At 36.8% G+C, this 14054-nt stretch overlaps 1 protein-coding gene across 1 annotated transcript; it reads right to left on the bottom strand.

Moving 5' to 3' along the window:
• Window positions 1-2294: 2294 nt before the first annotated feature.
• On the bottom strand, window positions 2295-13657 carry LOC110381582 (homeobox protein GBX-1). Its single transcript, XM_021341925.3, has 3 exons — window positions 12959-13657; window positions 3822-4012; window positions 2295-3253 (listed from the first exon to the last, which is right to left on the bottom strand). Exons 1-3 carry the CDS (start codon window positions 13329-13331, stop codon window positions 2861-2863), a joined length of 957 nt encoding a protein of 318 aa, XP_021197600.3. The 5' UTR covers window positions 13332-13657; the 3' UTR covers window positions 2295-2860.
• Window positions 13658-14054: the final 397 nt, after the last annotated feature.

Genomic DNA, 14054 nt, shown 5'->3' with positions numbered 1-14054 from the left:
GGTATATCTTCAATTTGGACAGAATAGAGATAGATTGAATTGTACTTATTAAAACACATCTAAACTCTTTCACAGCGAAAGCAAAATGACGAATGCCTAGCTTTTTAAACTAAATATAGTCGCCTTTCGTTTTGATATTTAATATTGTGGCCCCAAATTACCAAATTACAAAAGTCGATGTTTTTATCAAAAAGGCCAACAGAGCACAGATTACTAAATAGTTATTAGCATAACAGACAGAAGTGCAACTAAATGGGTATATGTCGCAAATCTTATAGTCAACTTTACACTTCACAATAGTCAACTTTAGACCGCAAATGAACGGTGACCCTACGTATAGATAACCTGCCGTTTTTCCACTCACGTCCCGAAAGCTGTAGCTTTTGAACTGTAACAGAATTTTTCAAATCAGTTCAGTAGTTTCAGAAGCTAAAGGGTGCAAAAAACAATCAAAAAGATGTGTCTGCTTTATTATATTAGTATTGAGGTATAAATAACCTAATTGGAAACCTAAGTATTTGCGACCTCAAATTAGTACGAACAAAACTGACAATATACTCTATATTTTTATATCAAAAAGGCCCACCAAAATAACAATTAGCCGACAGATGTGCATCTAGCTGGGTATATGTCGCAAATCTATGGGCGTGTCTGCGCAGGAGTGAGCACAATACTACACTGTAATGCTTATAATCGTTCTCACTTTAATAAGTCAAATGGTATTGTTGGCAGCTGCGCTTTTTGCTCATGTATACTGATATTATAAATGCGTAATTTTTATATGTCCGTTGTGGGTTTTATTTAACCGATTTGACTTCCCTAAGAGAGATTAGGGAAAATAAAAACGTCAGTAAAAGGTAGACACTGACTTCTAGAGCTATGTCAAAACACTTTCTTTTGTTTTAGTGTTTTTTTGCAGTTTTGTAGTTATCCCTCTTCTTTGCTCAAGTCTATATGAAAACTTATGAAAAATTGGAAACAGATGAAAGGAAAGAAAGAAAAGCTATTAATTATGGGTTCACGATTACTTACTTTCAAAATAAACTGTCAGTGTACCTACCATCGTGCCAACTATCGGCCAACAATTAGAACTTAAGTAAGGGCTTATTACACTTGACTAAATTCAATCGTCTAAATGATTCAATGACTAAATTCAGTCAAATGTACCTACTTAATCGCATTTGGGAAGGTAGTTTTTAAATTTAGGAATAAGTACGGCTAAGCCCTTTATGCATTTTGTGGCTCTGAAACATTAAGAGGAGAAGACTCTGCGGTCTTTCAAGACTTTTAATCCGGAAAAATGCTTTTTCCTAATCAAGAAGTTTTAAACCACAACTGCAAAGAAGAGGCAGTTGAATTAAATTCTTGACTATATATGAATGAATCCGTTATCATACCACATGTGTAATCATTCTTGCTATTTCAATAAGGTTACTTGAATATACAACACTCGAATATCCTGGTCCTAGATACCATGACTTAAAGCAAATTGAACTCTAACCAGTTAGGGAATAGAGTCGAATATAGAATCTACAATGCCTTCTCAATGTTAGGCCTTATCAAGATCGCATTGTGAAAATGAAGAGTACTTCTAGTGATATAAGCGTTTATGTACTTTATTGTAGGTAAATAAGGTCGAATTTGGTTTGCACATGTTGTAGAATTGTACAAATATTTGCTAGACACGCCCCTTCTGATACAAGAATATAGGGTGTTTCTGTTTCCTTATTTTATGTTTTCTCAGAGATTTGAAAAAAATACTTTTCTTAGGCTTTTGATTTTCTATTATAAATGAGTTTAAGATTGTGTGAGAATAATTTAGCCTTGCTCTATCTGGCGCTAAATCCTGAACTTCCTTATACGTCACAACCTTCACCTTCTCTTTTATTTCCTCGATGAAGCTATACTTTTTATTTTAACGACGCAGAAAATCACCAAATGACCCCTCCCGCTGTGGGTTAGCAGCGGTGAGGGAGTGTCAGACTCTTGTTGACTAAAAACCGTCGTGTTCCATCTTAGGCCTTTTATGTACCAGGGCCGCGGTAACTCTTTCGATCAATCCCGCAGTCCCGACAGGCCTTGGCCCTGCTGGGCCTCGCTGGGATGTAGGTATACCTTGGACGACCCCTTCCTCTCTTTCCTTCGACTTTCCCTTACACGACGTTTTTGATAAAATCGACGTATAAGGTGTCCCATCATTTTTTCTCTCCTGTTCTCTATGTTATATGCAACAGTTACTTATCTTCTTATTCTGTCTAGCACTTTCTTACAGGGTGGTAAATAAAATCACAGAATATAGATCACACATTGTTTAATATCGATATTAATTTGACATAATAGGCATTGCTTTTATACTTTAAATATAATACAAGTTAAATTAAGTTCCTACAACTATAAGTAATTGGCTCTTGGAAGTTTGACTATAGCGATGTGTGTGACCAATCTGAAAGAATGGGGTTTCTAAAAGAATACATTCTTGCTGACGCGGAATCGAACATTTAAAATTCACTAGGCCACCACAACTCGAGATCGCAATAAGAAGAGCATTTTCAACAATAGCATCAATCCTTCTCAGTAAACCCATAGGAATATGAGTAATTAGAAGACTTTCAACTAGTTTTCCATCCTTTAAATTGAAACCAGAACTGAAACTAAAGAGATTTGTCCTGATCGCATCATATTTTAGTTCTATTTAGGCAATATATTCATGGCCCAACTTGATATCTACCCAAGATTAAGCCTTTTTTTTAATTAACCCAAAATTGATTCACTATTCAGATACTGAAATAACTCATTAATATACCTCACAAGTCTAACTCCAAGAAACCATGGTCCATAAATACAACAAACCAACCAAAAATTAGCTCGGCCGGCCATTTTGAAAATGTCTCATATTCGGACTCATTGCCGCCATTCGGCCTGTCATTGAAACGTCAAACATAGGGCTGCGACCGTTCACAATCGGTTCCCTATCGAGTCGATTATTTGAATCGATTTTAGTTGCACTTAGGAAAGCTGAAGTTTGAGATTGTAATAAGCTTCCTGGTAAAGGCTGCTGTCTTTCTAATCGATATTGTAAGTTCTGTTTCTCCATTTGATGGTGTTGCGTTCGGATGGCGAATCGGTTGACGTGGACAGGTATCGGAACGACTATTTTGGTGCCGGATCCGTTTTTGCTGGAGTGACTGCCGGATGCGAGGCCAGCTTTTACGCGTTTCCATTTCGCTCGACGATTTTGGAACCATATTTTTACCTGGGGAAGAAGAATTTACATTTTAAAGGATGTTTATTACCTTGAAAGAAAAGATTAATATTCTGTCCTGTTGTGTTCTAGTGATAGGATTTTTAAATGAGGACACCAATTTTACGCCGAAATAACGCAGTTAAAGTATGGCCTGATTGAAATGAGGAAGTGAAACATTTTACTGTGTTGTTGACATTGACATTTGTGCAAGGAAATACTACCTGCATGTGTAGGTAATAAGTCATAAACCTAAAAAATAACTAGTTCACAAAATCAGTAAAGTTTTCACTTCCTTTCGTACGTACAAATACACATGCAAACGTTTACCTATTTCTTTACATAATTATACGTCTATAACCATCTATGTATCATTACCAGCCTAACCAAGGGGTTGTCAGGATAACTGGATTGAGGAGGTCAGATAGGCTGTCGCTCCTTGTAAAACACTGGTACTCAGCTGCATCCGGTTAGATGAGCAGGTGACCCCAACACAGATAGATATAAACTTTATTAGGTTCACCAATTTTATATTTAAGAGGGTGTCAACATACTTAGTTGGGAAAAGACTCGAACTCACCTGCACCTCACTAAGCTTCAAAGCGGACGCTATCTGTGACCTCTCAGTGAGACTCAGGTACTTCTTGGCGTGGAACTCTCTCTCCAGCTCGAGGAGTTGTTCCGAGGTGAAGGCGGTGCGGCGTCGGCGCGCCTTGCTCTCCCGGGCTGCGTCCGTGCTCGAGTCCTCTTGATCTGGCTCTGAGTCGTTACCTGGAGGAAAAAATAACAAAATAAATATATTTATTCGTCTAGTCTAGAGGAATTACAGTAAGTACCGTTTTGGCAGTCACCCCCAAACAAAGAAGAGGTGAGATTTTCAGAGGAGCTACTGGTTTTTGCTATGGAACCAGTTTAAGTTCGTGGCTTTTTTTATTCGTGGGATATAGACCGCGGGCCGGACACGACACATAGTTTGCGCTACGGCAAATGGACTAAATACCTACTGAGAAACGGAGATATACTTACTAATGTATGTAACAGAGAACATACATATTTTTTTTTTGGTTGTACCTTAAAGGCTCTGAAAAATTGATTCACTCTTGGAAAACTATAATATAAGGTATAAATCCTGAGTAACATGGGCTAGACTTTATTTTATCCGATTACGACCAGAAGTAGGTGGCTGGACGTGGGACAGTTAAGTACTCCTTGTTACACCAGCTATTATGTGGATTATGGATTATGAGGATGAAAGTCCCTTCAAAATCTGTGTAGCCCTTTCAGAGAAGCGTCAGCTTTGCAGAGAATTGAAAATATGTCCTATATTCCCCTTAAGTTCAACTTAGCCATATAATTTTTCATGCGGGGCAAAGATACTGATATTCCTTTATTCAGTCCAGTAATATAACAGGCAAAGCATGAAAAATAACTTTCAGAGGTAAAAAAAAATATAAACGAATATCAACATTATTTACTGTTTCATAATAGTTTTTCACCAGCCATAATTTATCAAATCAATAAAAAAAAAACTCGGGAATCTATTAAAATCGAATACGTCTGTAGCTGTCAAAAGAACTATTAGTCTATGGCCACCCCATTTCCCGCGTTTTATGTTGCAATGGCGGCCGTTTATAGCCGGTCGTTTAGACGACTTTCTTGTTTGTCATTTAGTTTTAGATGATTATGATTTTTGCTATTACTGGTAGATGCTGTTTTATAAAATGTTAGTTTCTAAGCGTCGTTTCAGTAACATATTTTAAAATAGCTATCTCTTGCAATTTTATTCGTGTCCGGAGGATAATCTCCGTCTCCTTACCTACGCATTTTCTCCGTACGGGACATATCAATCGTTTCAGCTGTTTTAGCGTCAAAGCGTAACAAACATACCTACTCCCTTTCGTAGTTATTTCGCATAGTTTTATAATTATATAGTAGGTACCTAAGTAACTAAGTGGTTAGAATAAGAGTTTTCATTAATTGCTTAGGAGAACTTTTCATAACATGAGTTGGGTAGTTTCAGTCATACCTAGCCTTAAAGTTTGCTAGGTAGCGATATATACTTATTAAATAAATCTCAATACACAACTTTAACGGTCGTTCTATCTCTCTTAATTTTCATTTCACTTGTGTGTCCATTGTTAGATGTCTTGAAACAATTGAAATAAATTATATTCTATTCTATGCAAGTTTTTTAGGTAGGTAAGTAACAAGTTTCAATTAATTGCTTCAGTACCTAAGTGCTTACCTAATTTTCGTTTGCATATATTTTATTTATTACCAATCTTAGAAACACTTCCTAAAAAACAAAATAAACACCCTCAAGACTAAAGGACCCACAACTTATTCCTCTTCCATGTCAATCTCGTTTAGTTTTTGCGCAGTCATAACCCGAGGGTCGAATGGACGATAAAAAGTCGTCCGTCGTCCGTCGGCCGACTCAGCGCCACGCCCCTTGTGGACTAAATCTAATCATTAGATGTGGGGTGGAGGGTGGAGAAGTGTTTTGAGATTTTCTGAAGGAATATTGTAAGTTGGGTTTGGGATATTTGGGTAGTTCAATGTGAAGGATTGTGAAGGAATCATATCTAGCGGGACTTTGGGATATTTGTCTAGTTCAGTTCAGGGCGAAGGATTGTATAGGAATCATATCTAGCTGCAGCCAGCGTTTTAGCCTGAGGTACTTACTTCCCACACCGGGTTAAAAAGTGGGGGTTCAAATATGTTATTCTGATGTACAAGCTACATTATTGCTAAGTTTCATCACAATAATTCAGTGGTTTTTGCGTGAAAAAGGAGTCAACATTCGTAAAACTTCGCATTTATAATTATTGAATAGGATGGAAAAGGAACTAGATAACTTTTGGTGTTGTGTTTATTAGTTCTGAGGCAGCCGGTCTTCAAAATAAGCCAAAAGGTTAAAAGTTCAAGAAGTGGACCTTTTCCGCAATCCCTAGCCAATATCCCACGCCAACACGGGTTTACGATCCCTACAGTACCTATTAGTAAAGTGTTCATGTCAATACTTTAGAAATGAAGCCCCGACATTAACCTTTTTATCTTTTGTAAAGGTTCAAGATCTATACTTATGGGCCTGAAAAATTGTGGCAGCTGTGAGTACCTATTGGGTTTTGCAAGTCAAATTAAATGGTCACTCTAATCTATGGGGACTGACATTCAACTGCATCCAGTAAGACTAAAAGTCAACTTAAAAATAATTGATTTACAAAGATAAAGATGCTAATTTATTCAATAAACCGTCGTCTGCTTGTCTGTTAACATAACCAACACGAGCTCCTACTAAGAAATAGGTAATAAGTCTTTCAAATACCCGACACGAAATACGTGCCCACTCACACATAGCCATTTCTTTAAAACACCAACAGTTTCCATGAAAACCACGATAAACGATCCCTTTAGCAAATAAATACATTTATTCCTCACAACCGAACAACGATTGACAGTTATCGAGAGCGCCAAATGAATTGTAAACGCCGCCATCTTCGATTTACCGTCAAAAAATCAAAATTCGAACGGGGAATAGACAATACGACTGCATAAGCAAACTTTGTAGACGCATAAAGTCCCCGCGCGTTCGCTTTTCGAATTTTAAATATATCGTACGAGCGGCGAGTTAAATCGATTGTGAAGTCGAATGCATTTTACTCGAATCAGATGTATCGATTACGATAAACTGCTTTTCAAAATGGCGGTCACGTTTTATTTCAGTTTAAATTTTCACTCTGTCACTTTGGCAGTTTTCCTCGAATGAATGATGAATTAGGGATCAGTGTGGTGTAAAAACTCTTGATGTATTTGTTTACTTGCTTATTTTAACTTAAATGGGTGTTTATGTGGTGTTGATTTTTTCTTGTCTTGTCAGAACATGCAGTTTGCTTTTAAATGCATGCTCTTCTCCTTGGGTTATGTAATACTTTGAGCATTTTTTAAAACTTTATAAAAGTATTACCGAACTAATTTCTAAAATATCCTGAAAAAATATAAGATTGACAGCCTAACCAACTTCAAAATATGTTCTCAATTCCGATGTGTGAAGTAGGTATGGTTTTTATAATAATAGGTAAGAAAAAATTTTCTTCGAGCACTAACTATGTAATATCATTGGAAAATGCAAAAAAAATACCCGTCAATTTTTTTCCCAGTTTTCTCGATCAAAAGAAGTTGGACGTTGAAAAATCCTGTCCATGTATTACATTTGATTTATACTACACCCTGTATTTCTTTAATAGGAAATGACAAACTGTTAAAATGTTTTGTAGAATTTCTACGAATAAACGGGGAAATAAAATAAACACACGTCAAAATAATTAATATTAAACCTGTATAATTACCAATTATAGAGCATAAAATTACTTTGAGGCAGAATGAAGCCAAAACAAAGAATTCCATTAGCTATTGCCGAAGTAATGGTAATGGTAGTTTCTATAACATAAACAAAAAAATCTGACAGATGTCACATGAAGAATTCGCGCCAGAAATCACACAAACAGTTCGAATTTCGAATTTCACGCTACAGATGCGTTCTAGTGGCGTGAAATAATCTTTTAAATGTCAAGCAGCCATTTCTAATTGGTTTATTTGTTGATTTTGTACGTTATGGGATGCATGAGAACTATTTCGAGTGGGTCTCTATGGTTCGCTATGAGAATGGCAGTTAAGACAATTAGTTACACCCAATTTTGAATTTGGAATTGTGATTTTATCGAGCGATAGGTCACTTCTATTTTATTAAGTGGATAAAGTAATGTTAGAACGTTTGGGTTAGAAAACGTACCAACTGTTTTTAGAAGAGTTGCATTTTATAATTAAGTTTTATTTTTATTTATTTATTCATCATCCTCCGAGCCTTTTTCCTAACTATGTTGGGGTTGGCTTCCAGTCTAACCGGATGTAGCTGAGTACCAGTGCTTTACAAGAAGCGACTGCCCTGCCTATTTATTTATTTATTACTAGCCTATAATGTCCCACTGCTGGGCAAAGGCCTCCCCATCCCGCTTCCACACTTCTCGATCCCTCGATCGAGTCTACCAGTCCCGACTGTAGGCGTCCAGTTCGTCACGCCATCTCTTCCGGGGCCTACCCCGCCTGCAGTGTCCATCCTGGGGTGTCCACTGTCCAAGTTTTATGTAGATCGAAATTTATTTCTATTGCAATTATGTTTTACTCAGCAATTCCTATAACAGCACTTTCACATTGGCGAATTTTCCATTCGGTTTTTCCGAACGATAACACTGGGTTCGTACGGCCGTTGTCGAGCGTATACTCCCGACGCAAACAATCGACAACAGCCGGCAAAAATTACGTGAACAACCACGAAATATATTTTTGTCGCATGAAATATGTCGCGAGCGCATATGGGTACGCTCAGTTTTGTTACATATGGAAAAGAAGAGCGGAAAATCTGTCACTGTGAAAGGTGCATCGCCAAACCTAGCAATTAAAAGCAGAATATCATACATAAACATAGCACGTGCGAACTCTAAAGCTAGATAATCACACTCAATTAACATTTGCATAGCTAATTAATTGATGCACCGACTTTCAGACATCTGCTCCGACAGTTAAAAGCTTAACTAAATCCTTACTAAGACTCAATTATATTATTAATGCGAATGTAAGTCTGTCATTGTCGTGTTTTCAGCACAAAACTATTGGACTGATTGAAATATTTGTTACACAAGATAGTCTATGTATGGTCTAGAGTCGCTCCTTGTAAAGCACTGGTATTCCGCAAGCTACATCCGGTTAGACTGGAAGCCGACCCCAACATAGTTGGGAAAAAGGCTCGGAGGATGATGATGATCTAGAGTCGAAAGGACATTATTTTAATCCGACTGCGGCAAATAGTTCCCTCGTAACGCGGTGATAAACCAAGGTTTCATAAGGCACTTTAAATTGGTGCATTTTGATGAATATTGATTTGATCAATAAGTAGGTAATAATGGCGTCCACTGCCGATTTTGACCACGGCGGCTGTTCTCATTTAAGGAGATCAGTCAGCTGCGCATGACAAAAATAGCACAGCACAAGTGTGCACTAGTGCAATAGTGCACAAGCACTTGCGCAGACACAGGTGCACTCACTATTCCTTCACTCTCATAGCGCGATGGGACGGCAATCCGACACCACCGGAAAACGATCAGGCGCAGGACCGTCATTAACGCTCTCCGATGCACGGGTGAATCAATCACCAACTTCCAGACTACGGGTTGCCTTGTGAAAGCTTAAAAAAAAAACCCACAAAGCGATTTCGGCCCGACACGGGAATCGAACCGCGAGACCTCGAGCACAGCAGCCGCGCTTGCGACCACTAGACCAACGAGGCAGTCAATCAATCAATAAGTATATGACAGTCGTTACGGGAAGATAAAATTCAGAAAAAGGGGTATCGGTATACCCAGGGAACTGGGTTGAGGAGGTCAAATCAACAATCACTCCATGTAAAAGGCGTCGGGGGTTGAGTGTCCCTCGATGTAAACCCGTCGGGTTTGATTTCTATCCAGTTTACCTTAATCTTATCCGTTAGATACGGAACAGAGAATTTACACAATACAAATATACAATATCACTGTTCTAATGTTTTTTCTGCAGCATCAGAATGAAAATTCATGATCCCAAGTACTACCTATATTACTTGTCTCTTCAGCCATACGTCTTTAGGCATTTAAAAAAAATACTCATCACAATAGATAACAAGACGTCGGATAATAATATGTATCTATTAAAGCATGATAGCAAATGCATAGAACGACTTTTACAGTAAAACGAGAACGCTATTTTTATGCGCAAAATATAAAATTGCCGGCTCCCTTACTTCTTTTGGGTGGACCTTCTTAAACCGGCAAAAAGTAGCGAAGGTCAAAACCACCATCAATATGTAGGTATATAAATGAAGGTAAGAAATATAATTAATTTTGCATACTGAATTGTATTTTGATAGTGCATAGGTATATTTCGCCCTTTTTAGTGTACATTAGCGTGCATATTTGGTGCATATAGTTAATGTTTAATCAAAATCCTGACCAGTGCTCATAGATTCATGGGTGACTATTTAGTTATAATAATATATAAGGTCACATAATCTAAAACCAAAACTATTTTCAAAAATTGTACCTAGCTATATTGTAATATCTGAAAGTAAACAAAACATCGTAAGCTGAGGTGTGTTCGTAATGGCCTATTATCACTGAGAAGTGAGACTATCTGTCATGTCCCGCTTGATAAATTGACGATTTAGGGTCTTCTCCGTGTATTTGAAACAATATCTCCCGGTTGTGGAAATTATTTCAAATTGCCTGGGATGATATGATATAATAATATCTATGTAAATATAATAATATTTAAAAATAATTGAATTGAAATAATGTGATACACAGTCGATTAATTGTAAATCTTTTCGATATATTTGTAATCATTAAAGATTTATATTGCCCCACAGCAGAGCAGGGCTTTTTCTTTCAGAGAGAAGGTAAGATACCTAAGTTAATCATTACGCTTGCTCAAGTAGGTATATTGTCCAGGTTTCCCAAAGATGTGTCCCATCGCGTTTACTCAATCATTCCGAAAGAAGATAAAGATATCAATTTTGTGAAAGCCCCATAGACTAGAGGAAGATCTAGAAATGACAGTGGGTCCGACGCCGACGGCATATTATAGTTCTGTGAGAGTTAAGTTCTTATTAGATGAGAAGTATTAAATACGTAGATACACAATTTGGTATGGGTAAATAAGTACGGTCCTTGGTCATCAATACTCATGAACTGTGATTTGTTAGTGTTCAACTGTTTAAGGCGTTTAGGGGTTTCACCTGAACCGATTTAGTTAAAACTTCTTAGCATATTCCGTTAAAAGATATCCTAGCTTGCAGTCTTCATCGATAAATGGACTATCCCTATACGGAAAAAAAAAACTATTAGCCAGCGCCGATCTATCTCGATAGCTCATTCTGTAAACAGTTAGGTACATAAAGCGAGCAGTTTGAAGCAACGTGAACTAAATATAACTGTTACAGAATGGACCCAGCATCGATATGCGCTTGGAGATTCGCGGGCCTTCAGCTTTTTTCTGCATAAAGTCTAACACTTAAGGTTTTTTCTCAAATCGGTCCAGTAGATCAGCGCGTTTAAGCAAACGATCTAAAAAGTAATTCTCCAGCTTTATGACATTAAATAGAGATATGGAGAAACCAGAACATAAATCCTGAAGAGCTTATGGGATACTTTCTTAGTATTGGTACTTACCTACTATAGAATCGGTACTATAGAAAGATAAATAAATAAATCTCTATTAAACGGTTGCGGGAAATGTTTCTCTAGGGACGTATGAGGACCCGTGGAGAACGCTCAGTAGGTGCTTAATCTTCAGGCCTAGTAGAAAATGGGTATGATTTAAGCTGTCACCAATTTAATTCATTTTGTGTTTCTTAAATAATAGGGTTTGCCCTCAAAATAGTAGATTTGTCACCAAAATGTATCACCAATCAATATAAAATCAATTCCACAATAAATTACCGAAAATCACGGAGATATGGGGTCAAGTACCAAATGAATGGTTTTGTATGTATTATAATAGGTTTGTCCTAAAAGTATTTAAGCAAACTAATTTAAAGAGATCACCAATAAATCATATATTATATCACTAGAACATTTCATGAAGGTCTAAAAATGTATGGTGGTCGTCATCATCCTTTCAACCAAAAGAGTCTACTACTTAACTGGCCATGTGCCTCCCCCAAGGGTCTTAATTTCCACAGGTGGTATAAATATATTTTAATTACATTTCTAGCTGAATAGTAAATAAAACAATTAATTAAAGTCAAAATAATAAATATTCATTGTTAAAAATAATAATCACTGAATAATCAGCGCAGGTTTGGATTTTGAAGGGCGCCCCCTTTTCATTTTCTGGCCGATAAGTAAATTTTCTGGTGGGGGGTTGGCCAGCTTTAAGCGTATGACTAATCCGATAATATGCTTACACATATAATTTTTGTAAAACGCAGGGCAGTTGCATTTTCATGTATCCAAACAATATTGTGCGGTTGACCCACTCTTCATTTGCTGAACCATTGAACTTTGTAGTCATCAAAATCACTCTCCCTTCCCTTCCTCTTCCCTTTGAACATATTTTCATTAAAATTATAAACTGATGTATTAAATTGGTAACGAATACATTATTTTAATAACTGAACGAAATAAAATGTTACTACTGTATTGGTGACAAAATAACAAATAAAAAGAAGTCGCAGTCTGGGATCGATTAATCGATTTATTTGGTGACAGATCTACCATTTTGAGCACCAAGCTATTATTTAAGTAATAAAACTATTATTATAAGAACTAAGTTTATATTCATGTAATGCACTACAATTTTATTGGTAATCCATCTCATATTTTACACATTATATTAACAATAATTTGGTAATTCATACCTGGGAACACTCTTTGTTTATCTGAGAACGAAAATATTTCGTGGCGATAGATCTATTTATTAGGTGATACAACTTGATGACAGATATAAATTTTGGTGACAAAAAATATAGTTCCCGTAGAAAATTAGCTGTCGGGTATTTGATGAACTGTCCATTTCGCACACAAATACTTTTAATTTTGTACTGTAATTATTTTTCTTCTGTTCGTGTGTTTGTTTATTGTGTCGTATCAATACTTATTTATTTCTAATCTACAATAAACAACAAACCTGGATTAGTCTCCTCCCCACCATCACTCTCTGCCTCACTGCCAACACTAACAGGACTGTCTCTTTTCTCTTCTTCTCTATTTTCTCTCACCGGCGTCGGCACAGCACCCAAGACCCTTGACAACCACGGTTCAGGGTATCCAAGTAAGAACGGGAAACCATTTTGTTGCAAAAATGGCGCGTAATATCGCATCTGATTAAATCCATCTAATCTCTCACTCTCATCATCTTCTGAGTTTCTAGAACTTTCTGAAATATTATTCTCTATGTCTATTTCTGGTGATTTTCGGTCCCCGATTAAAGATTCTATGGAAAATGGTTTGGGAACTTTTTTTTGGGTTTGGGTTTCACCCATTTCGACTTTTGAGTCCATTATCACACACTTTTTCAGTCAATTTTCAATCACAAGGATACAGTCTTTTTAGTTCATAGTTACGTTATTTTTTAACGTCTACGAATTTAAAATTATTCGTTGCTTGAACTTGAATTTTCACTGGCTAAAATCAAAAAAGTTATTACCGTGCTCATTCATTCAATTAAAAACACAACATTTTCTAAAATTCTAATCACTTTTAACCCGATTCCCAAAAAAATTACACACAATTTTACTTCAAAAGTCTTCGTAAAACTTAACTATATTATCTTTTTATTAAAAAGTCACTATTTTATTGCGTTAAACGGAACGTATGTCCAAACGTCCGTTCACCGCGACAACCGCGCGTAAACTCAGTCGCCACGCCTACATACGGGGTGTAGTCAAAACGTTATTTTATTTTATTACCTCTAACCAAGCAACGAGGGAATCTAAGCTTTATTGCTACCATCATAATACTACTGTCATTATCCACAAACATTATTGCTAACGAGCCTATTATATTTGCTTTACACTCCAAAAATCATCCCTAACTTCTTCACATTACGACACAATTTTCTTTAACACAGCTCAAGAAACAACTTAACCAATTACCATTGCAATTTGAACCCTATTTCTATCAACCAGAGAATCTAACACCAAAAATCCCTAACAGGACTTACGCCCTTATAGTGACGGCAAACAAATGATTAAGAACACTTTTGTGTGAAGACTGAAAGGGAT

Source organism: Helicoverpa armigera, chromosome 27 (genome assembly GCF_030705265.1).
Source record: "Helicoverpa armigera isolate CAAS_96S chromosome 27, ASM3070526v1, whole genome shotgun sequence".
NCBI classification, from domain to species: domain Eukaryota; kingdom Metazoa; phylum Arthropoda; class Insecta; order Lepidoptera; family Noctuidae; genus Helicoverpa; species Helicoverpa armigera.
This window is presented reverse-complemented; position numbering and strand designations above follow the sequence as displayed.